Raw genomic sequence first — 26725 nt, 5'->3', positions numbered from 1 at the left:
CATAAATACAGCAATGAGTGGTCTGAGAATACTAGTAGTGCGATTTCAAATGACTGGTTTTTTATTTCATCAATCCAGTGGTGTAAAAGAGAAACTGATTGGACTTAGTTGTGCCCAATACCTTATGTGTCATAAAGACAGTGGTGAATTGTCTAATATTATTAGTTTTCTGTGGCTTCCTTAACTTATCTATAAACATTGTATTCAGATCTTACACCGAATACAATGTCCTAACTCACAGTGAACACTAACAGGCTTGAGTTAGCTTGTAAACAGTGTAAGACTTGAGCATTATTATCTAGTTCTTAGGACAGGGAGTGATTTGGTAAACCAAAGAGACCAGGTGAAAGGCATACACTTGTACTGATGAACCACCTAGCGAGGAGATGTGGCGTAAAAACTGACATTAAGATGTATAACTTACAGTTTAGTCTTTAGATATTATGTATGAGAGCTGGAGGTACCTCATCTGAACCGGCAGATATAAGATGAGTGAGGAGCTGAGCAAATAGATGGTTTGAACCAGCATCATACCTTTACTGTGAATAGGAACAAGCTTGATTGAAAAATTTAGGATGATCAAAGCATCATCACATGTGTAATCAATATTTTTTAACATAAACAAATATTTGTATTCTGTCATTGAAGAACTTTTTCTCTAATTGTAGTAATGATAAATATAATAATAATAATAAGAAGAAGAAGAACATCATGAGATAGACTTCCCAAGTAATGTTTTTAAAGTAAAAACATAATCTGACTTGTATATCTGCATGTCATTGCTATTTTGATATTGCACAATACAGTGAACATTGAAGAAGCCGCCTCGCCTTGACACAGCTGTGAAGTTCAACAGATACTAACAGTAATGGTAGTTTGTAAGTAAGAGACCATTCCCAGAGACTATTGTACCCACTTTGGATCAAACTATCTCCAAGGCGATTCTTGCTTAATTGCAATTAACTTAAGCGGCTTAGATGTCTGTCACACCTACTGAAGCTGATAGGGGGTAACTATTGTTTAGCAGGTGTGCCAGACATCAAAGCCACTTAAGCTGAAAACAATTTAGTGAGAAACCTTGTGGAGATGGACAGATCCTGTTAGATCGAGCTAAGGATGGGAACCCAATCTTAGTTGTTATACTGATCCTAGTAGAACTATTTATCATGGTACGTATTAGGAAATTAAATTGAACATTCAAAATTTACATACGGTAAAGTGCCATGAATTTCGAACGGCTCTTGAATTTCGAACGATCTTAAAATCGGCCGTCTGGAGTTTTTTCTGGACCATGAATTTCGGCCAGTAAGCAATTTTGCGCGATCTTCATTTCGTGAATTTCGTACACCTTAAAATCGGCCACCGGGCTATTCTCGCGCTTATAAAGTTCTAACAGTCGGCAATGTTGCCCTAGCGTACCTTTACCTGAGTACTACGTGTGCGGCCCAAGGTGCAAGTTAACGATCAGTACAGTTAGTTTAGGACGCTAAACAACATTGTTATATCCATTCATTCAGATAACAGAAGAATCTATTAAGAGTTGTACTGTCGGGCTGTTGTTTCTTTACCGCAGTATTCGGTGTGAGATAGCGATCGGTAGTTTTGCTGAGGCGAACAATAGCATTGTTAACAGTAGAGACTTCAGTAACAGAACAAAAGAGCAATATTAAGAGCTGCAATAAAGATTACCATTATTGCTTTCTTGTCTCGCTCAGATCGTTCACGATCTCCCGCTGACGATCTTCCGCTAATGAAGTCCCTTGAAATGTACAAATGAAATGAAAAATATTTTTAAAAATCATAAATTCCAATGGGGAGGGATGGAGGGTTAAAAACAATCGAGAACGATCTCCGGCTGACGATCTGCCGCAAACGAAAGCCACTGAACGAGTATGAGCTTTCTCGTTTCACTCGGATTGCGACGCTGACGATACGAAAATTGCGTTCTCGTCTCGCCCTTTGGCTTACGAAGTCTCTTTAACAAATATGAAAATTGCCTCCTGGTCTCTCTCGGATTGCGAACGATCTCTCGCTGAAAATTTGAAATTTTCCTTTTTGTCAATCAGCTTTGTCAGTTGCCGTGCGTATGAAGGTCCGGAAGGTGTCCAATTTCACAAATTGGCCTGTAGTTTGCTTAGTGTTTTGTACCGCATGAAGGTCACTCTTGTCACTGCTGCATACGGCGTGGAATGTGTATCTTAAAGTTCATAGAAACATTTTATTGTGTTTTGTAAGCTTTAGGAACTAGTTTCGTCGTGACTGAATATCAGCGTACACTACAAAGTAGTACCATTCATCTGTGACGCATCATAAAAGCTAGGTACGTCAAATTACTCTAAGAAAATTTCTTACAACGTCCACGGCTGTCCCGACAAGCCAAGACGTCATTAAAAAAAAGCGCAAGCCGTCTAGCCGTCTTTGAAAATATAGGCCGTCCGGTGATGTCAGCGGCCGTCCAAATTGCCTTGCTCATAAGGGTATATTTATTTAACAAGGGGCTTACTGACTTCACCCAGCTTACATGCGGGTGCATGCCTCCCAAAATTATATTAAAGGATAAAATTGTAATATATCTAAGTTTAATTGTTTGTAAATTTTGTAAAAATTGCCCATGTCACCCCGTTAGTTTGGAGGGTTAAGCTGGATCAAGTCCGTGTCAAAATTCTTTGAAACTTTGCAGGAAAAATCACTCTTCCTTTGTTTCTCTGGCTCCTTGTTTAGCCCGATGATCAGATTTATCTAGTGCCCCCAGGTCTGCTGGAGGAGCTCTTTGAAATAACACACAGGTAGATTTTTATCTGAGATAAATATCGCGTTCGATACACTCAAGACAAAAGCTACCTGTGAGCTGAAGGGCACTTTACCCTCTAATTAAGAGGTAAAGCAAGTTCCAGGTAGATGGACGATTAAGATCGGACTTCAGATGGTAACTAGTATTGTTTACCTCAGTTCTGTGAAAGCAAACGAGAAGGGTGTCAGAACAATGGTGCATATATAAATTATACAGAGAATTTGTACATTCAGGTGACATTAACTTATAATCGAAGGGGATTTTCGATAATATTCCTTGAAAAGTACACTAGATTAATAGAGAATAATATCATGGTTAGCCAAAAAAGTATATACGCACAGTGTACCCGTGCGTATGCCTGGTTACGCCCCTGTCGCAAACCAGCAAACCATATCCTGCTGACTACATGAAAATTGCCATCTAGCATGGACAAAAAGTCCAAGCTTCTATGCTTGCTCGGATCGCTGACGATCTCTTGCTGACGAATATAGTAACGAAGTCCCTTGAACTAGTGTGGAAATTGGCTTATTGTCGCGCTCAGATCGCTCACTATCTCCCATTGACGATCTTCCAGTCCCTTGAACGAATATAAAAACTGCCTTTTCGGTTTACTCTAGATTACCTCGCGTTTGTTTGAAGATGGTTTCAATGACAAAACGTACACGCTTTTCAAATGCGTACATTGACGCAACTATGCGGCAGGAAATTAGTTGCTGCTGCTGGTTAAGATTGGGTTGCCTGAGCGAAAAAAAAAAACGGCCCTGCACCCCCCCCCCCCCCCCCCCAAACCTAGTATATTTGATCGCAGACAACAATCAGCGGTCATCTTGGTCGCAGCGCACGACGGAGAGAGACCGTAATACACAGTAATACACAGTTCGGCGAAGGCTACCTGTTCGCCGCACATACCGATCTGCGGTCGTAGTAGCCTTCCTGCACGGAGGAGAGGCCGTAGTGCCGAGGCCGGCTTCTGCAGGGAAGGCTACGTATGCGTCGGAGAAACCGACCCGCGAACGGCGAGATGAGGACGCATTCGCGCGTAAAGCTCCGCCCGACTTTAACGGTAAAGGCAACGAACCTGGTCGCGGAAGACACTTATCGCAGATGAAGGCTACCTGCACGTGCGCCATAGACACTGATCGGCTGTCGTCTCAGTTTCAGTGCACGGAAAGGAGCAACGGTAACACTAAGCTTCCATAGTAAAGGTTATCTGGCCGTGGCAGACGCTAATCGTCGGCCGTCTCTCCCTCCATCCACTCCCGTTCTGAGCGCCAGGATCGTTTTTGAAAAACGACACTAGTTTCTGGCTGCCAGAATCGCTTTTGAAAAACGACACTACTGATAACGATGCTGTTTTGCGGCCCTAGACAACAGTACCGCTCTATCTATGGGCCATACACAGTGATCGGGTGAAAGTACGTGTATACCTTTGGTCGCAATTACCGACACTCACACAATCATACATTATGGTAACTCTAAATAGATCGTCGGGAGAAGGCCTAGCGACGAACAGACAACTTCCGGTCAAAATTGACAGAATTCCATGAAATTCGAACTTTTGGAAGTTCTGAGCACCTCCATTTCATGAATTTCGGCCAGAACGATCTTTTCCCAAATTTAATTATTTTCTACTGTTCGAAATTCATGGCACATTACCGTACTTCATCTTCTTATCTATTGGAAAAAGCAGCAGCCATCCTTCACCCTGAACTTAACAATCATAGCCGAGACTCGTTGTAGTCAGTATTCCCCACCCATACACTGGTTCTGGTCGGGAGGGACTTTCTATAAACTCTGACATCCTGGGTGCCTCCCAGCATTTCTTCCAACACAAAAACCTAATACCTCTAATATCTACCTAGACTTGCAGTTATGTCACACCTTTGAGATACAAGAACATTCTGTAAGAGATCTAAAAGCTTAACCTTTTCACTTGTCTATTTAGCCAGTAGCACAAGAATACCAAGTTCATAAACATCATAGGGAGATGAAATGCTGGGCACGTTTTTAGGATAAAAGGTGAACATATCTGGTGTTTACTTTCATTTTAGTCCCAAGCACCTGTTTAATTATACACTGAGTAAGTCACTGATATGCCAGTGAGCAATACAAATGTAACCAAAGCAAAGGAGTAAGAAAGAAATTAAAAAAAAAAAGTTTTCTGTGGTACTGTCACTGTTGGCACTTACCTGTCAATGGAGAGCTACCCTGGGCTTGTCAACTGCTAAGATTAACCACAGTGGACATTTAGATTTATAAATTGCTCAATATCATGATTGGATAGACCCTGGTATCTCAGTGTTATCTGGGGTGACACCTTCAGACAGACAGCTGCCTTGTCGCATTACTGTTGTGACAGCATTTAGTCAGCTAAAGATTTAACATTTAGTCTGCTTAAGATTGTGCAGGATGGAGACATGCCTTTCACTGAAGACTTGCATTACAGACTAACCCATTGTGAAGTCCATCATTACTGTCGCTAAGCTGCTTATAGCTACGCTGGAAATTTTAAGGTAATTATTTTCCTTTAAGCATGAAGTTCTTATTTAAATTTATTTCACCTGGCAATTTCAAGAATGCATGTAGCTGCATGTGCATAGAGGTGGTTGCCTTGAGAACACGTAAGATTGAGTAGTGCACAGTGGTGACGAGGATGTGGAACCCTGCGAGGATGATCATTGAAATTCTTTTCATGTACAACAGACATAGGGGCTGTGGCCTCTCACTACATAAAGGCTATGTGAGAACAGGTTCAGTTTTTTTTCCTTTTTTTCCTTGGAGTGCCTTGGCAGAGGTTTAAACCATATGTTTTGGACCTATATTGTGTCTCTGGGGCATTGGGCTGAGTTGGGTACTCAAGTATGATTGCCAGTGCTGGTACAATCAATCTTTTTTAAAGCCTTCAGTTTATACAACAGCTAGCAAAGTCCCACCAGAGAGAAGAGGAAGACAAATTTTCAGTTTTCTTAGTGGAAACATTTTTAGAAAATAAATTCCAGAGTTCAAATGGAGTACAAAGAGAGGAAAGGAGACATTTATAGATGAACCACTGCATAGGGGACTTTTTGTAGATTTTTTACAGCAGATTCCTTGACAAATTATTGAGGCCAGCAAGGCAGAGTACAATGGTAATGATTGCATACCAGTGAAATCAAGAACTAAAGACAAAGAAAGGCGTTTGAAATCTTAATGGGATTTGTTTGTCCAAGGAAAGTATCATATTGCCACCAGAAACATGCACTGATTGATACAAAATAGGACAGAATTTTGCAGAGAGGAAATCCCATTTTGCCAGGGACACTCAGTGCCTCAGGAAACGGCACAGTATGTTGTAACAAAAAAAGAGAGATAGCTAAGACTGACACTTCATTAATTGGACAAGACACACAACTGATGGGTCGTGTCAAAATTAGAGAAGTCTCATTCCATACTGTGACCCCCATAAAGACTTTCTCTGAGCTAGGGACAGGCCATCTGATGGTATCTCATAAAGTGCCAGTTTGATGGGACATGTTATAACTGGGCAGGTCGTGCTGACAGGAATTCTAATTCTTCTCTAGGAAGGGAGGGACAGCCAGAGAGGGCACCTGCAAACTCTTCTACATAGCATCAACTGAACTCACTCGTGAAATGACTTTTATGTAAGGGATTTATGGATTTATTGTCTCCTTTGATACTGCGTGTCACTGACATTGTCGTCTTTGTGTCACGGGCGAGACAGATAGCGGAAATGATTGCATGACACTTAAAAAGTCTGTCTTAGCTTAGAGTTACGGTGTATTGCAGGGATACATTTTGCTGAATACGTCAGGTGCCTAGCTATTTGTATACCAAACAGTGCCATTCTTTTGTCATTTTATATGTGAATCTCAATAGAACTTTCTTCACAGGAGACAACTTAGCCTTTAATTCAAGATTCACCGATCAAGTAGGAATTTTTTTTTAACCTGAGAGAGGCTTGGTGAAGTTTGTTGCATTTTTTAACATTAATCACTCCTAACAAGATGGCGGGAATAACATTCCAAAGCTGGCAAAAGAAGAGGACGAGATCTCTGGGGGATCTTTGGCAGTCTTACAGACGGGGAACTAAATATCAGTGTCCAGTAGGTGTCTTCTGTTATATGTTATGATAAACTCTTAGGTAACAGCTGCTATTGATGACATTACAAGTTGTTATTTATATGAATCTTTTTTAAAGATTTTAAATTCAAGATGAAACCGTTTAGTTGAATTTTTTATCCTGCATAGCGTAGCATGTTTTTTACACTCATTTTCTAAAGTACAAAGTGCTTATTTCACTTTTAATGGTGGGGTGGGGCATTTATAATTATTCTTTCATAGTTGATAAATAATTTATGATATCCAAAAGTCTAACAAATCCGTAATCTAAAGTCCCTTGCTAGTCAACATTAATCTAGATCACATTCCATATCCAGTGTGGCAAGTGGCTAGAAAAAACATAATTCATTTTTCTTAATGCTGAGAAATAATTTTGTATTAAAAATATTCAAGTTATTTTGGCTTTACAAATCAAAATAAGATAAAACTAACACCCCATTTCCATAGATTAGATCGACCTACTTTAGATCGACCTAACTCCCTGGGGGTTCACGCTAAATAGCTGTCAGCCGGGCAGACACGAAAGTTAATTACCCCCTTACAGCTTGTAGTAGGCGGGACGGCCATTTAAGTCGGATTATCTGAAAGTAATCAAGTGAGACTCCCCGCGGGGATAGATCGATCTAAAATCTATGGGAATAGAGCCTTAGACTACCCTTCCAGCAAACAGGTACTTTAAATGCCAAACCACAAATGTGTCTTCAAGATTATATAGAGGAGACAAGTATTTTGCTCTCATGAACAATGAATTTCCATTATTCCCATGTAGTGCATGTGATGACAGTAATGATATGTTTTATACATCTGTATCTGCGCGTATAGAATGAGGTAAAAAGAAAAATTACAATCATTGTATGTTCATAATAGAGACATGTTCAGGAGTATCTTGTGGTTGGTTATGTACTGTGATGACTAATTGTTTGTTTAGTAGATTGCTATCTGTCGTACAAACCAAGGACCAAAAGAAGAAAAAAAAGGATTAAATAAAAAGGACTTGCTTGCAGAATAGTAATGCTACACAAGTGTGTGTAGCCAAGCAGTGAAGGATAAGCTATGTAAATATTTTAGTATAAATCAGCCCACTAGAGTTAGGTTCAGGTGTTGGCATTAATGTTCAAGAAGTCAACAGGTGGGTGAAGGTCTTTTTTAGGGGTCTTGTGATATATCTTTGAAAGAAAATGTTGTGATAATTACATCATCAGTGAAGGCAAAGATGAAAAATATTGAAATGCGCAGCTTGGTGTGGCTTTGTATTAGCATTTAAATGTCTGACAGGTGGTAGCTTATTGTACAGGTCCGTCCTGCAGGCTACGAGGTACTGGCATACTTTGGTTGACATGCTTTAATGTAGGGATTGTTCAGAATAAGTGAGTTTGGATGGGGACTCCTAGTAGAATACTGAAAAGCTGCTGATTTTACAAGGAAACGAGGAGGCGTGTCAGTCTATACTCTACAGTACAAATGCTGAGCATTACAAACCTATACATTTGTATTGAAAAGTATGCGATCCCACTCAGGAATTTTCATCCTTCTCCCCCCTACAAAGACTACTTTTATAATATTGTAAGGTGCATATTACACTTGATCTGACAATAAATCCATTTGCTGTATTTTAAACCAGGTCTCCTAAGTAAATGTTTTTTATAGGTTGGTTGTCACAGAAAATGTGTTAACATTTACTATAGTTGGCAGATTCTCTATTAGGATTTCATTCAAGTACTTTAAAGGCTATAATTTTGCAAATATGTGTGTCTGCATTGAATGTGCCATCTGTCTGCCTGCCCATTTGTCTGTCTGTCTGTCCGTCTGTTTGTTTACATGCCTGTCTGCCTGTTTCTGTATATGTCTGTATATTAAGAGAAGCAAAATCTTTTAAAACTCAATGTGTAAGCATAGTCAGGTTAACTAGTGCATGCTGTATAATAGAACCCTGATATGTGCCATTATTCCGAATAAGTTTATTAAAGCATAGCATGTTTAATGCTTGCCACAAAACCTTCTTTCTGTAATGAACCACTCTGTCTGACCTGGTCTCCATAAACTGACCCAGTGGAGCTGTACATAGAGGCCAGGAAGTAAGCTAATATTTGATTCAAACAAAGTTTGGAATTTGCAAACTTTAGCCTGGTTTATTCATGCCATGGTGCCTCCTGGCTCCGTGTGAGGATTTGATGAATAAGTTTACATCTTCTGGTCACTTGATTTGTTGTGTTAGGTATATTGGCACCTGGACATACCTGGTGTAATTGGGTATAAGGCAACCTAGATGCTTTGTGTATGTAAGGAATTGCGTATATTTATATGTAAGTGTATATGGTTTATGATTAGGACAATTTGCTGAATTATGGATTTTTAAGGCTGTCATAAACTGTAGTTGAAATATTTACAAATATTGGGATGTTATTCACACTAATGAGGAACAATGATATGTATGATTAGTGATATACTCATATAGCCCATTTGAAGACAGAACATAATAATTAATATTATTATGTTATGGGCATAGATTTAAAATGTGTACATACGTATGTGAGTCTGTCCAGAAGGAAGAGTTCCATACAAGTACAAAATGATTGCAATGTGTAGCATATTGATTGGTAATATTATCTTCTCTGGTTTGAAAAACCTTGTAGAAGGGTTTACTTGAAGCATATAATTTGTAAGGGACCATTCCCAGACCGTATCATACTAACTGTGGATTGAACTATCTCCAAGTGGATTCTCCCTAAATTGCATCAACTTAAATGGCTTAGATGTCTGTCATGCCTACTGAAGCTGCTAGGGATTAATTAACTGTTGTTTAGCAGCTTTGGTAGGCATGCCAGAAATCTGAGCTGCTTAAGCAATTTGGCTAGAAACCCCTCGGAGATGGATTGATCCTGTTAGATTGATCCAGGAATGGGAACCCAGTCTAAATGTAGGTGGGGTTGTGTTGATTCAGGTTTGGTAACAGTCAGATTGGTAACAATGAGTAAGAGGTTCAGGTAAGACAAATATGACTCTGCTTTTATACTGTGTGTCCACAAATATTAGAATTCCACCAAAAGCAGTAGTGATTATTTGATGAATGGTTACAGGTGAATTTAATTGAAGATTTTAAGGTCTTATATAGCCAAGATGTCACAGGGTAATTGACATTAGATTCTTTATCTAGGGATGTTTATATTGCCATATCTTCAGTTGATGTGAATTATTCCACTTCCAACTCTGAAATTCTTAATTTGATGCAAATTCTGTCAGAGTCTTGCTCATGATCAGTTAAAGTTCAGTGTGCTGTAATTTTTATATCACCATTAAATTTGTTTGCAGAAGATATGACTCAGAAACAACAATTACATGGCTTGTATTTGGGAAAACAGGGGATCATGATTGTGCCATGTGATTCTGCAGACAGGGTTTGAGTATGTTCATTGTAGACCCAACAGCTTAGATAACTAGCAGGCTTTGTATGCATGCTCTTGTTCTTCTGAAAATTATTTGCCTTATATCTTTAGACAGCTACATGTATATGTAGCTTTATACTGCTATATAAGTACTAGTAAGCTGCTATGTAAGTATCTGGTATGCATGATGGAATCAGATGGCACTGAACACATGGATTGCCTAAACTGGCTGTGGAAGAATTTCCAGGGGCTTAAAGACTTTTGCTAGCCAAGAACAGAGCAATTTAAAAGACTTTCTGCATAGGTTTTTTTCTTTGTAGCTTTTGGTTCTAGATCATGATGCCATGATAAAATGGAAAGTGACTTCAGGTAGTTCATTGTAATACACTGAGTTTTTCTGATTTCATTTTGTATAAAAATAATTATAGGTCATCATTGTGATATATATCATATTTGCTGTTACCAGTTGTTTCAGTAGGAATGGCATAAATACAGTCAGATGTCCCATTTAGATGACACTGATACTCTACATTACTATAATGATTGGACTGTTCTTGTCTTGTTGATAGAACTGCTGTAAAGCGATAAAGCACACAGCTAATGTACTTATGGCATATTAAGATTGAGCTGATACCTTTCCAGTGTTTTACAACAACATTGTATTTGTTGGACAACCCCGAAGAAGACATTTTGACTCCATCATTTTTTCTGAACAACAGTAACTTATGTCCAGTTGCTTTTCGACAGAGACTCACAGAAACGATATATTTTGAAATCAAGCCTACGATGATGGGTTTGGGTTGGGGGGGGGGGAGAGGCACAGACCATTTGTTTGAAGTGCAAGACATGCATTGTGTTGGCTATCCAGGTGTCATTCATGGAAATTTCTCATGTGAAAAAGGGTAAAATATGTCACCTGTACCTACCAAGACAAGCCTGTAAATTATTTCAATATCTCATTATGTTGATTGGTTTCAGTGTGAGATGTCAGGTCAGGAGATGCCACAGTGGGCTCTGGTGGATCGCAATGGTGTGCCTCACAAGCTCAAACACAGTATGGTATTCCTTGGCAGAGATGAGTGTGATATATCGTTACAGGTTTGTGATTTTTTATTTAATTCTTATCTTCTTAATATATTTCACTATTGATGAAATGCAAATCTGAATATCTGATAACTAATATGTTATTTTGGCAGCCTTCTAAAAGTTCTTAGCATTCAGTATTAAAAGATATTTCATTTGCATTGTTTGTGTTATGTAATCTCCCAGTAATCACTAAAGGAAAAAGATCAGCAGTATGCAGTAGGTTTTTACAAGGAATAATGTAGGGTAATATCATTGACATACTGCTTGAAGCTGTGTATAGATGAGTACCTGTTAAAGAGATTAACTGTCGTTTCTGCCTGATCTTATACTTTTTTGTAAAACCTTCTGATAAACCCAAGAATACAACTGATATCATTTGGGTTTCCTACAGTTTCCCCCACTTCACTACCCATGAATAGATACCTTTGCTGAACTCAGTGGTCAAAGAGACCCCTGCCCAGGCAACTCAGATCTTTTTATTATTGATTTATGTTTTATCATTCCCAAGTTAGCCCCTTTCAGATCTCTCCTGAGAAGAAATTCCAAAAATTAATCCATAACTGTAAACAACCTCAGTGGCAGAGGTAAAAAATACGGCCTCTGATCATTGCGCTTGACCTGCCATCTCAGACTGCTTTAGCAGGAGATGTGAGTGCATTTATATATAACCCTCTGGGTCATCAGGTGTTTCAAATTGTTCATAGTGTGTTCTAGGGTCCTGCATACAGATCGTGTTATAGTCAACATATCTGCAATGTGGACAAGAACAACTATATTTCCACCATTTTTCTATGCACTGTTGATGGATTTTTTTCTTACATTGTGTACATTTCCAAATTAATATAGATCTCCTTACCTTGGAATGGCATATGACACAACGCTCAGCCATCGTATAGTTGGCGCGATGATTTTGGAATTATATATAGGATCCAATGCAGAATGGGTTGCTGTCGTGCTTTGAGGATAATGAATATGAATTTGTGTTTTAATGCCTACAAATTGCTCTGAGAATTCTTAGTCCTGCAAATTTGTAGTGAAGGAAATTTTCCATCATTACTAAAATAACATCTATTTGGAATGCTCCCAAAATCTTACTTTCATGGGAATTTTTGTGATTTTTGGGAATATTTAGAAAAAGAACCTTATAAGGCAATGTGATGTCACATGTCCGCCCTTCATGAGCAAACGACTGCGCATGCGCGAAAAGTACACTGTTTGAAATAAACAAATATAGAAATTGATAAAGCCTGTCGGTGTTTACTGTCTAGTTGATTTGATTTTTTTTAAGTGTGTGTCCATGATAAGACCAGTCAGAGGGTGGCAAGTTGGGGGTCAACAGATTTCAACTAAATTCATAATATAGTTGCACACATAGAAGATATTCACATTGAAGGCAACAATCCCAAAAGAAATCATTGGATATAATTATAATATAATATTAAATGTTTTGGCCATTTCTGGCTTGATATTCAGCTTCGGTCAATAAAGCCACTTCATGAGCAAATATGTCAAAGCTAATGGCTTTTTTAAATAATTTGATAATTAAGCTATTTAAACCAGCCATTTGCCATTGAGAATATGTTACTTAATTTCAGTTTAACCCACAAACTAACGAGCCACGCCAATTTTTATAACCCCACCCCCAACCTCACTTTTCTACCAAGCAATGTTCAAGCATTCATATCTCTCTTTTTGCAGGGTTGACAGCCATAAAATTGTGTAGGGATCCTGAGCATATATTGGTCTCATCATACAAAATTTAAAAAGCGTGTTAAACACAATAGAAGATATTAAAAAAGTACCTCAAACTTTAGCAATTTTAGCAGAAAACCAAACATCCAAAATCAAGATATCAGTACATTTTGAGATAATACTTTCCAATAATCAAATTTAATCAAAGACTAACAGCCAGGAATTCAAACAATGGTTTGATAAGGGCAATTCTCCTAGACCATAACCGACACTGCATAACATTAATAATAAAACAACACAAACAACATTTGAAGTGCACATGGATGCAGTTAGCGCACAAATTTTATTCTAAACCATCTTCAATCATTTACAAACATCATAAACAAATAATTAAATAAATAAATTATAAACACGAGGACACCCTCTCTTCACCAAACCTCTGTATCATCTCTTCCTTTTATGTATAAAAAGGAATCACCAGGATATCACATCCCTAACAGCTCTTCTGAGCTCATCTTTCCCTTACCTAGGGAATCACCGGGATATCACATCCCAACAGCTCTTCCTAGCTTATCTTTCCCTTACATTGGGAATCACCGGGATATCACATCCCAACAGCTCTTCAGAGCTCATCTTTCCCTTACCTAGGGAATCACCGGGATATCACATCCCAAACAGCTCTTCCGAGCTCATCATCCCTTACCTAGGGAATCACCGGGATATCACATCCCAATAGCTCTTCCGAGCTCATCTTTCCCTTACCTAGAGAATCACTGGGATATCACATCCCAAACAGCTCTTCCGAGCTCATCTTTCCCTTACATAGGAAATCACCAGAGACCACCTCCCAAACAGCTCTTTCGAGTTCATCTTTCCTTTACAAAGGGAATCACCAGGATATGACATCCAAACAGCTCTTCCAAGCTCACCTTTCCCTTTTTAAGGAATCATAAGGATATAACATCCCAACAGCTCTCCCGAGCTCATCTTTCCCTTACATAGGGATTTAACAGAATATCACAACCCAAGCACTTCCGATCTCATTTCTCCCATACATAGGAAATCACCAGAGACCACCTCCCAAACACCTCCTCAACATACAATGACAGAAGGAGTATTTTACTTTCATATTATTAATTGGACAGTAAAAGGACAAAGCAGTTACTTTTCACAGGAGTGAAAGCAAGTTATGAATCTCAAGTGGTTCCAATATCAGGGTCATCTTTTCCATATACTGAACACAACAGTGATGGGTAGTGTTCAAGAGATTTTAATCTTATAACTGATTGATTCCCAAGTTTCTTCTTCTGGTTGAGAGATCTAGGGTCTCCTAAGACAGTAATGATAATTCAGCAATCTTAGAATAAGTATGGTAACTTGAAGCAACATGCCACTATAGTTTAGTGTGACAGAACTGTCAATTGTCAATACTTGTCAATCCACTGGTGCCAATCCTCCTTTCCTACAAAACTGATTGAGGTTGCCAAGCCTAATATGAACATTTGTTATGGGGGGTTGTCCCAAGGTGGCTCTAAGTCCAATAAAGGTTTGCCAGGATATCCATTACTGCATCTACCTGAAGATGGCAGGACAGGCTGTCAAAAGAAAATATGTTAAAAATAACTTATTTTAATTGCTGTATAAAAACAATGACTAAATAATATTCCGATCAAACATATTCCATAAGTAAAAACAATGATTGAAAATGCATTCAAATATGCATGCTTGTAGCTACCAGAATTTTATGATAGAAAAAGAAACAAATGAAAAAAGGTAAACCTTTTTCTTCTCCGTGGAAGTGTTCCAGGCATTACAGAGTGGGTGCTCACATCCAAATCTGATGAATTTGCCAGTGCAATTTTAGGTGACTCTTCTATTATTGTCTGTAAGATTGTCCAGGTCAAGGTTCACATCCAGGCCTAGGATGTAAAATTTGAAAAATAAACATAACATCAATAAATGCTTTACAATAACAGAGGTTTTCTGTGTTCAGAATAGAAACTATTGTAGCAGGATCAATCTATCTCAGCAGAGTATCACACTCAGGCTCAGTCGTTGTAATCAGCTTAATTGTCTGTCACACCCCCTTGCAAAGCAACATGAACAACATAATGGATTGCAAAGTTTTCCTGATTTTACTAAAGTACTTTTAGTTACAAGTGTCCTGTGTAATATGTAAGTCTTGAAAATTGAAGCACAGTGTGTTACAAGGTAACATAAAGCTAAGTGGTTAACTTCAACTTCATTGTAAACACACATAAATCTGCATAGTGAATATAAAACTAAAATATAAAAAACTGGCACAAGTAACATCCCCTAAAATGCCAAAACTTGAAACTGAATGTGTGTTACATACCTTTGATTCTGGGTAGGAAATTTCTAATGAAGCTGTCTACAAGCTCAGTTGTCCTTAACTGTTTGTGTTATGCTAACACATGTAACAAAGCCCTAGAATTTAATGTAAAAATATACTTCATAAGTTAGATACACAGTTAATTCATTTCAGCAGGCATGTTTACCATTAAACAGAAATCAAGTAAAATTCTGTGAATTGAAATATACCAGTACGTCTTTTAATTCTGCTTAATATTCTTTATATTACTAAATAATATTCAAACTTATTAATTAAACTGGTTTGAGTTTTTAGTGTATCTTATTCTAGTATATGCATTCCACCACTGACACAAAGAAAAAGCGGTAGGTTATTACTTCATAGAAGATAGTACCTGAAATAGTGGCAGAACTGACTTTGTCTGTTTATATATATATATATATATATATATGATCACTTACCTTACAACAAACATCCAGAACTAAATCGATGAGCTGGGAACCCAAGCCTGACAACAGTCTGAAGTGGTTCAACAAAAAAATGCACATTCTAAGGACGACCAGCTGCTATGGTCCTTTTCTTGTTATATTCTGGCGCACACCATTCCTTCTGAGATCTTCTTAAAATTAAGAAAGCAGTATGTTTTAACACAGTAAAGACGATGTGATTTGCTCCACAGTTGTTCCGGTGTCACGTGAAGAAACCATCGTCGTGAATAAACCGTTCTGACGGATTATTCACGCGGGGGTAGCAGTCTGTTGACTAACAGTACGTAGTTGTACAGTACAACAGTACTTCCAACATTCCCCCGTATACTGTAGTAATAAGATTATCAAATACATGCTCTCTCATGACGAAAACCACTGAATTATGAATTGGAAAATCATAGTTCAGTGCAAACATAGCGCCTACTTAGGACGACATTGTCATACCGGAAGTTACTTCTTTCAATCTACCCTCAGTGCTCATGTGCAGAACGGTTTCGTCATGGCACGGGTCTATCATGCCACACCGGTAATAATCCTAGTACCCGCCATGTTGAAAAATTTGTACTGGGTATTAAAGGTCTTTCCTCAACCCATCATATGGCTTATTTAAATAATTCCTTATGATGTACATGATTTTTTAAAAGAATATTTAAAATTATAACTTTTCTAGAGCTAAAAAAGCTTTATTTTGCCAATAAAAGACCTTGCCCCATATCTCTAAAACTAATGATCCAAAATAAGAAAGCCAGTGGCTCACAATATCTTTCATCTTGATGGTTTACCACACCAAAAATTATTAAAATCTGCTGACCCCCACCTTGCCGCCTTCTGACTGATCTGTCTGGCTTTCTCATGGACGCACTCTTAATTTGCTTTCTGGTGTTGTTTTGAGAAATTATATTAGAAATGTTCTGTTGATTGTATGTATAAAAAATCAAATCCATGGGGATTACTTTAGATAAACATTTATTTCGCATTTATAGTGTTGTATGTGGCCCCAAGGGGATTTTCCACTCCTCCCCCACTCTAGATTAATAAAATTCTTCATGGGGCAGATTGAAAATTATATTGCAAAATACATTGAAAATCGTAGGAAGGTTAACTGCAGATAATGCTGTGAGGATATTCTAAACAGGGGGCGAACTCGGCCAATTTAAAATTTTTAACTTCATCTTACGATTTTTGAGTGCCTGTTCTAATTATTGAAAGCAAGGCAATGGAACCAAACAATAAAATACAATTTGTAATCTCGTAAAAATTGTGCGCTTCCTTCATGTAGTATTTGGGTATCATATTCAGCAAGAGGATCCCTGTGAGTTGACATGGAATGACCCAGTTACATTGTTATTTGAAACCATTTTCTTTGAAAAGCAGGTCTTCTATATTGTATAGGTAGGGGTGGGAAAGCCTATCAGTGAATAAGAGAAGTGAAAGAGCTCTTTTTAATGTTTAGTAGCAAGTGCTCTGTTTAGGTGGCGTTTATTTTTTTATAATCCATTAATTTTTTTAATTTATTTTCAGTCACGAAGTGTTGATAAAAGGCATGCTGTTATCACTTTTGATCATTATTCAAAAAAGTTTAAAATCAGAGATCTCAGTAGTCTGAATGGGGTGAGTTACAAACTTTTTATTAACAGTAACAACAAGGAGTTCAACCTCCATTGGAGGACGGTCTTTTACTTAATTTTCTTGTTTTTGAGTCATTCTCTCAAGTATAGACCAGAGAATTTGACTTATTATTATTATATCATATTGAAAAAGATTATATAAAGTTCTAAAGGCATTTTAAGTGTGTTTAAGGTGTAATTATTTTACTATACAAACAGTAACCGTTATCATATTTATAGTCAGCAGCATTTTTTAGTTGTTTTGTGTTCACAGTATAATACGACATGGACACAAGTTTCTCGTATGTATATTTTGCATTGTAATGTAGGTTACTAATTCTTTTCAGACATATGTGAATGAGTCAAGGATCCCAGAACAGACCTATGTAGCTCTTGAAAACCTAGATACCATAAGGTTTGGCTATGATATCCTTACAACAAGCATCTAATTATATGATATATTTGTTTATGTACATGTATGTTTATGTATGCATTGGTAGGTGTATGCATATATTTACATATATTAAAAGGTTATGAATGTTTCACTTTTCTTAATACTGTTATTAGTAAACATCACAGGTTGAAAAGATTTTCTAGGAGATGAAATAGGCAAGTCTATTTTTAAATGGAATAATATAGATTGAGAAAGTAATAAGGAGGTTTGAGGTCTTTTAACAGTAACAAAATTATATTTAAGTAGCATCAAGTCATTCTAAGGTGTGTGAGGACAGCACAATATAATTATGATAATGAGATCCTTAACACTGTGCACATCCTATGGTGTTCAGAATAGAGGAAACAGATGGGACGGGAGAACATATGTCACCTGACAGACCTCCTGCATGGGCCAGTAAGGAAGTCTCGCCCATGGCTGAATGTCAGGTAATGAAGACAATAGTGTGTTTTACATTGATCAGACTTTTCTCACTTTTGTCAGGTCATTTGGATCATTTTTTGTGAATCGTGTACCCTGGACCCCCAGACTTTTTCAGAGAAGATAAGTCTCATCCCTGGTTTTACTGTGAATTTTATCTTATGTGACACGTTGTGTTTTTTCTCATAATAATTTTTTTTCGTTCATGGACCTTACAGAGTGTAACACGTTATTTTCTTTTTTTGCGCAGGGCTGCATTGTAGAACAGGACATTAAGCACACCTGTGGAGGAAACCCAGAACTCGGAGACACAACAGATGAAAAACACGACCCAGTCCCACACACATGCAATGGACACGGAACGTACAATCGATGGCAGATGCGCAGGAGACGCTCACATGATTATGCAACTGCTTTCACAAATGGAGTCTACGGTAATGGGTTAAGGTGCAGCAAATCTCAGGAGAAAGTTTATGAAAATAGTTATGTCTCGACAAGGACATCTGCCAACCCCTCAGCATCATTCCATCCAAATTATTCAAGGAGCGAGACTAATCTACGTGCCATGCAACAACGAAGTCCAGTTATCCCGTACTCCACTGGGGAGTCAAGAACAATGTCTGGGTCGATTACGCCAGGAAATGAGTCCAGATCTCGATATCTCTACGGCGGCCTAAGCTATACACAGTCTGTGCCAAGTTTAGAAAGGATTGCACATCCTGGTTTCAGTATCACACAGGAGATTGATTATGGAGAGGGAAAAGATCCCGCGCAATCAGACGGCACATCTACCACATTCCAGGCCAGGCTAGATCACAGGAGAAGTTTGACAGGTAGATTTTTAAAACATAAAAATGGAGCAAATCCAGTACATCATTACATTTATAAAATGATAGAATATTAGCTGATTATTAGCTGGTTTTTAATGTATTTACTTGTTTCATCCTTGTATGTATTGAGCATTTCACTGATTTTTAAACAGAAGTCGGTTTTAATTTGCCAACATTTTGAATTAAGATTCACTGGTATCTGAATGTAATGCAGGGGGAGTCTATTAAGCTACCAATGAACTATGTCTGTTGCACACTTTCATCACATTTGTGATGTACATCATATTAGAAAGTAAATCACAGGTATACTGCAGTAAACAGATAGGGAGCAATGAAATGGCATTCTTTAGAGTGCTTCTACCTGAGAGAGGTCGAAAGGGGCATTTGCAGGCCCATAGCCAGTGATCTCAAAAGGGAGGGGGGTCATTTGCAGAAAAAGTGGACCTTTTGCCATGAAACCTACAGAAACCTAGATTAAATTTTATCCAGGGAGGACCTTTCCGGCAAAAGGGGGGTTCTTTCGAACAGGTCTGATTTATGTGTGGACTTCCACTTAGTAATGAACATTAAACAGCAGACAGAGTATCCTCACCATATCAGTTAACTGCTGTCTGGTAAATATTCAGATTGCATTCACACCTGAACTAACTATTGTGGTATAGCACTTATTTTATGATATAAGTCTGTCCTGCTCTGAACTGGACTTACATACGCAGTGCATTTCTACCAGACTTGCCCATTGTACTGAATGAATATACAGATATAGGGACCTTCTGTTATTATCACTTAAACAAGGTTCTGTTTAAGTATGGGGCAGTTGCTGTTTTCACAGGAGGGAAAAGTTAAGGTGTATTCAGATGAGGGCAACTAAAGACCAACTGAGGACTTGAAATTGGACTAGCTTGCAAATTCAATAAGACCATGTCATCTCTGCATCATTTATAGAACATGCCTGGTTAATCTGTCTTGTGTGTTTGCCCACTGTCCGTTCTAAAATATCCTTGTCTGAACAACCAGATACCAGATACATCCTTTTGTTGCTAGCTAGAAGGAAACCTGGCCTATAGCAGTGTGCACTGTCTTCACTGGAATGCATTATACTGGCTTGATACTGTAAGTAAGGAAGCCCTGGCCTCAGCATTTCTAATAGGGTTCATATAACATGCTAGGCATTCAGTTGATTGGGGAAAGGAATCTGAAGGGCAAACCAGTTGGAAGTGTTGGATATTTTGATACTTTGGGGTTATGTATTTTTAATATGATGGTGATTTAAATACAACCACAGTCATCCCTTATGGCAGGTAAGCTTTGTGTTTAGTTTTGGATGTTTAACAGTATAATATTGTTATCGTTGAGAAGGACTTGGAGATAGAGATGCATTCATATAAGAAGCAACCAGTGGTTTAATATAGATTTATTCAGCACTGTAGGTTGTTTAACAAGTGCCCAGTCAGTGGCAATATAATCTGTATTCATTTACATTTTTATAAAAGGATAGTGTGCAAGATGTGTTGCCTGGAAAGTTATGCCTGTCTCTTTTAGATTTGAAAGTTCTAGTACGTCTCTTGTCCTATGGAAATGGGGGGCAAATTTTATGTATTTTGACTGTTTTGAATTTCTTTGAAAGGATAAGCAGACATAAAATAACTTTTCCAATCTACCTATAGGAAAGATTTTGCTTTACTTTGTAAATCAGAACCTCACAAAGCAAACACTCTAGGATATCAGTAGTAATACCACTGCATACATTTGAAAAGCCCTGTTATTTTAGCTAGAAAAAGCTCATCTTGGAAAGCGCCCTCTTCAGTCAATCACTACTCTTAATAGAGGAATGTTTGTATACACAGTACCGGATCATGAGAAGTAAACTAAGAGACAACAACACAGTTGTGACATTCCTGACTTGGTCTCTATGTTCTAGGTGAAGAGGAATTGGCAACAGTGAAGAAAGGGACTCCACTCTACGGTCAGCCGTCCTGGTGGGGGGAGGATGACCAATGGTCAGATGATAAGGCTAAAACTGACCACAATCAGAACAGTGGCCAGGCCAGAGATAAACAAGCCAGAGATAGGGAGGAGAGAGTTATGAACGGTGAGTTTGAATTGAGAAGTAAATTTTGATAGTTGATATGTTTATGTGACTTTTGATCACTTTGGTGCTTGTAGAAAAAGTGGGGTTATTATTATTATTATTATTATTTGTCATCGTTGTTTTATATATTTAGATCACAAATATATATGTAGATCACAACATCATTTTATTCTATTTTAATTTTTGAAGAAATCAATAGACTGATGTTCACCAATTTTCAAATAAATTATAAAGATGAATAAATAACAATAATTGGGCGTCTATTGATTTTATCAGCTGACACAAACATATGATATAAAATATGTGGCAGCAGCATTGAACATAGCTTGAGGTAACAAATGATTGCATGAAGCATGAATTATCATAATTGCTATGGGCCTGTCACATATATACTGACTACAGACCTAACCAAGTGCTCTCAAATTTTATATGGATTTATGTATGGATGTAATGAAAATAGGAAAGATGAGACCAATTTGTATTTTTAGGGTATTTTGCATCATAGATGATAATATAAGTGACTTATTACAATTTTCTCAGCAGGGTGTTGTTTTTGTGTAAATGCTCCCTGATAGATAGAACTTTCAACTGGAAATATGACCTCCTCCCCTTGTAGCGAAAAAACATTACAGCTGATATTGCGATAGGCTGTCACAAGAGAGCATTGTTTGCTGGAGGCCTTAAATACTTTCATTTTAAAGGTCAAAGAGATAGGCAACCTTTGCTTTGAAAATAGAACTCTGGTGTTTTGACATTTAATATCACAGTGAAGGCATTGTGTGATTTATTATTATCAGTAGGTTCAGCAAGGTGGTTGGTAAATTTATGCCTGGTGTTTTTCACATTTTTTATGATTTCTCGAAATTATTTGTAGATCGGGAGGCAGGTTTCTTCTGCTTACATTACTATAATGGATTATTGTTAAATGATAAATATTTTTCAGTGTGGTGAGAAAAATATTAAATTTGCTAAAATTTATTGAAATTAAGGAGCTTTCTCTTCTGTTTGGATAAAACGCCCCAGATATCCAGCCTCACACATAAGGCAGCACTTTGGGGAAGGTTTTTATAGCTCAGATGATCAATACTAGTAATTGAAATGATCAGGATTTATATTGATGGCATACAAGGCTAATACTGTTAGATTTTCCCCTGTTCTGATTGTAAAACCCCGGCTGTGGCATTTGCTGTAAGCAGGAGCCTATTCACCCCACTCGGCTGACTGCATAATTACATTTTCTATGAATCTCCCAGTATGAGTAATAGGAAAGATGGAGGACAGTCATTACTGGAGGAAAAAGACATGAAGGATTTTAATTTTTTACGGAAGAAGCTACACACTTGGATATTTATGGTTAGTGTGATGTCATAACAAGGAAGGAACAGGATCAAGGTAAAGGTTAAGAATATATTGTAAAGAGATTGTTGGCGTTGATTTGAAGTATTATTTAATATTCCCAGGAAAAATAGCATGTAAGGGTATTCTGCAGTGACTTTTTGTGCTGCTTCTTGCACACGATTCTTTTCATTTTCTCCTGGAGTGCTGATTTTGTGGAAAAAGGCCAAAACATACTGTAAATACAACCAGTGAAGGTGACTTTCATTATGAAAATACTATGGCGCTATTATCATTCATTAAGCCCAGACGTACATGCTCTTGGTAAAGGGCTTATCTTGTAAAGTTAATTGAGACCTTTTGGTGGATCTGATCCTCACCTGGCGGGACCCCTGTATTACAGTACAGGTGGAAGACACTGAAGTACAGGTAAGGGTTATGGAACCCTATTTGAAAGGAGATTCACAAATGGATTTGCTTGAACCAAAACTAGTCTATTTAAATGTGATATGAAATATTTTACGTTGGTTCTAGTGTGATTTAGCTGTCCTAGTCACATCTGTAGTAATCTATTTCCGGTAGTTTAAATGTTGGTGTCTTTTGGTGGACAAAATTTGTCCGGGATTTAATGAGCAGATAAAGCTCATGGACCTTCTGCCCCATGCCCCACTCACTCCCTCTCTCTCCCTTGAATTCCCCAGTTTTTTTAACACTTTGTACAAAATCCTGCAACTTTTGAATTGCAATTTTATCTATATATGAAGGAGGAGGAATCCTGAAATAAAGAGAATTTCTATATATTTCAAAAGTAGATTTTTTGTCATCAAATTGGACAGATTGTAGATCCAGAAATAATTTTCTAACCTTGGAAATTTATGCTTTGACTTGGCTGTTCTGATGGTCAGTGAGAAGCTAGTGAATTTTGACTAAAGGCTGGCCTATTAATGATATATTCACCAACTATTAAATCTAAATTTACCTTCACAGAGCAACCCATGGGGTCAAATTATGCAGATGTCTATCAGATATACTATAAAATGAAACAAAACTTTTGTATGTGACTCCACTATTTGAGCTTCAGATAAACCATTTTACTTGCACACTTAATCTAGCAGTATAACAGATTGGGATAAAAGACAGGTGTTTATTTTATAACGGCCTTTCAAATGGTCACTTAGGTCTCATAAAGGGTGGCATAATGTTCCACCAACAGTATTGTGTTTAGTGTATGCTGGGTCTCTCCAAAACTACTGCATGGGCATCAAAACTGAAATTTCCTGCCGAGTACAGAACTTCCTTTGTCGTTGCCGTTTTCCTGTTGAGAATTCTAACGTTCAAGTTTCAAGAAAGCAGTATGCAGTATGATAACATGGAGGCAGACAATTGCATGAGTAATGTATTGATTCTGAGTGTGCAGTAACTGTAAGATACAGAAGTCAGTGTATAGTATATGATGGAATCAATATACATGATGGAGAGCAGGACATGGTGCCAATAGTGAGTTATATACTAGTACAGTACTAAAGCATTGAGCACTGTGTATTATACTGTTTACAGCCCTCTACTGTTATCACCCAATGGTTTGCTGGTGTGATATCACAGTTCACAGGGGCTGATATAGCATACATACATAGACCAGAGCAAACCTCTATTGTTACTCATTGCTGGCTGGCTGTGCCATTCAGGATTTATGGATTCAGGGGGTAGGTGTCTGATTCTTCATAGCATTGGGGTATTTCTCCCTCCCGCATGGCTTTACTTTTTCACTTTTTCCTGTAACTCATTCAGACATTACTTTTGGAGTCAGGTTGTCTGTGGGTAGGTCTTAACTGACCATGTTAAGTTGTCAGGTTTGTAAAAATTGTCAGGGCCCTTAATGATTCAATGGAGATCATCTTAATAACCCAAAGTCTGGCAACTTAGCATAAAATCGAGGGAGATTTTTCAAGATTTGGAAGAAAGTTACGGCAGACCAGCAAGTGTGGTGCAGCAAAAAATAAAAAAATTCATTGGAGATTTTCTAGAGATATTTTCCAGGATGTTGTCTCCTAAGTATTGCAGAATTAGTCTATTGCAGAATATCACAAATTCACCACAATTTAGCATGTCACCTGTATTGCTCTCTCAGATGACATTGCTGGCACATACAGCTTCACCCTTATCGCCAAAATGTTAACCCCTTCTCATGTGGATTCTCGCACACTTCCTAGTCTTGTATGATGTCACCCAGTGCTGTCAGCCATTTGTTATGTTATCTCAGATGATTGTCACCAAGGTTCTGCCTCCATTCCCATATATTAGAGGGAAATAAGGGCATTTTAAAATGCACAAAGTGATGAAGTCTGTGACATCTTGGAGATGATAATATGAATGAAGTTACAAGGTCTTTGACATCTTGGACATAATAACATGCATCTTTAAGGAGGGGGTCACCCTTTACTAAAACATGGGAAGCATGACAGTGGTTTTGTTCTCACTGATGTTAGGGCATAAATCAGAGTATCTAAGGACATGTTCAGAACAATAATTTATCTAAAACAGGTACATATTATAACTGTCAAGAAACCATATGACATAACAGCTACTAACTAGCCTTGTATAATGCCATCAGTTAGACTAATTTAGGTGTTAGTTGACACAGTAAAATTTAGCACACTCCTCCGGATGATGAGCGAGAATGGGGGTGGGGTGGGGGGGTTATGATAAGGAGGGGGAGTGGGAGGGGCTTATGATGATGAGGGGGAGTGGGGGGACTTATGATGAGGGGGAGTGGGGAGAATTATGATGATGATGTCGGAGGGGGGGCTTATGATGATTAGGGAGAGGAGGAGTAGAGGTACATGTTTCCCCTATACATGGTGACATGGTGAGAGTTCATCAAAGGCAATATCTGGTCTAGATATCAGCATGTATGGCAGAGGAGTGGTATATCTCTACTATCTGACAGACAGGTGATTTAAAAGTAGATCTGTATCACAAGTAGATGATAGAAAATAAGACAAAGTGTCAGGTATGTCATCATTTTGTCCTGTGAAGAAGACATAAATTAAAGTTTTTAAATGGGGGGGGGGGGGGGTGATTTTACATGTGCAGGGATTATGAAATAAAATGTTATTGGTCTATCATGCTGTGATGTATAATGTGTGTTTGTGTGTATGTTTAATATGCGAAACAGAAATTAAATGCATGATCTAAAAGTAATATTATCAAGAGGAATTGATGAAGCATTGAGTGAACAGAAATATTATTTGATACTGTGAGTATTAGTCACTGTCATTGTTATGATAAAGAATATTGCACAGTGCCTGGGGGGGTATAAAGAACATATTTATCTGTGTAGAATATAATATAGATTAAATTCTCTGTGGTATGATGGGGAATATCACTTACCCAATTACTACTTGTTAGCAAAAGTTTTTTTTTATAAGCTTAGCATAATATTTATATGTGACATGGTTGACATATCAGGCAAGACACTTGTAGTATTGATATAATGAACACATCAGAGCTGCGGCTTAATATGTAGTAATTTTTGTTAGTTTAAGGGGTGGTGTGGTAGTATGTGGAGTGTGTTGAACCATGGGGTCTGCACACAGTGGGGCAGTATGTAAGGTGTTGTTTCTTCCGTGTGATTAGGCTCCACACAATGGGCAACCTGGTGCCAGAGATCATGTAACACGAGTTTATCAATGATTTTAAACTGTAGATCTGAGGAGAGCTTTAGAAGAGAAGAAATCATTATAATGATATTGTATATACAGGCCTAACCAACTACCAGACTCGGCACCTAAGGATCCTGAAATAACCGGTATATCGGACCACACTACCTGTTTTCAAGGTGTGTGTCAGATCGCATTTCGGAGTATCATACTCCAGAACAAATTTTGTAGGACGACTGCGGGCTCATCCACGCTCGGCTGAACAACCTTAAACTGTACTCTTACTTTAGAGTACTCTATTTCATTGTCTCTTTGGGGGTATATGGGGACTTTACAACATTCGGTTTGAATGTTTTAACCACTTTTGATAGGGCTTTTTTGCATTGTATTGGATTAATGTGGCAGTCTAAGGTTCATATAGGTGGCTTTCAAATTTA

The 26725-nt window shown here is 37.9% G+C and overlaps 1 protein-coding gene and 1 long non-coding RNA gene across 9 annotated transcripts in view; one reads left to right on the top strand and one right to left on the bottom strand.

Annotated features, from left to right (window-relative positions):
• LOC106180677 (uncharacterized) overlaps positions 1 to 26725 on the top strand; it is a 57172-nt gene that overhangs the window by 16374 nt on the left and 14073 nt on the right. For 5 of the 8 annotated variants that reach the window (XM_087005919.1, XM_087005922.1, XM_087005920.1 and 2 more), the window contains 6 exons: positions 11272 to 11391; positions 17413 to 17502; positions 17846 to 17926; positions 18273 to 18380; positions 18623 to 19205; positions 21124 to 21294. In XM_087005919.1, coding sequence (XP_086862045.1) covers positions 11278 to 11391; positions 17413 to 17502; positions 17846 to 17926; positions 18273 to 18380; positions 18623 to 19205; positions 21124 to 21294 — 1147 coding nt within the window. In that variant the 5' untranslated portion in view covers positions 11272 to 11277. Of the gene's footprint in view, positions 1 to 6144; positions 6895 to 11271; positions 11392 to 17412; positions 17503 to 17845; positions 17927 to 18272; positions 18381 to 18622; positions 19206 to 21123; positions 21295 to 26725 lie in introns of those variants that run through there. The other 3 variants (XM_087005923.1, XM_087005917.1, XM_087005916.1) reach the window with 3 other exon arrangements.
• Positions 14170 to 15660, bottom strand: LOC147763310 (uncharacterized). The gene is made up of 3 exons (XR_015333083.1): positions 15428 to 15660; positions 14851 to 14990; positions 14170 to 14666 (listed from the first exon to the last, which is right to left on the bottom strand). It is a non-coding gene; the product is annotated as an uncharacterized LOC147763310 (long non-coding RNA).

This window comes from Lingula anatina, chromosome 2 (assembly GCF_051362555.1).
Source record: "Lingula anatina isolate TDL-2025a chromosome 2, LinAna3.0, whole genome shotgun sequence".
Classification (NCBI taxonomy): Eukaryota; Metazoa; Brachiopoda; class Lingulata; order Lingulida; family Lingulidae; genus Lingula; species Lingula anatina.
The sequence above is the reverse complement of the archived record's forward strand: the minus strand, read 5'-3'. Positions and strand labels throughout refer to the sequence as shown.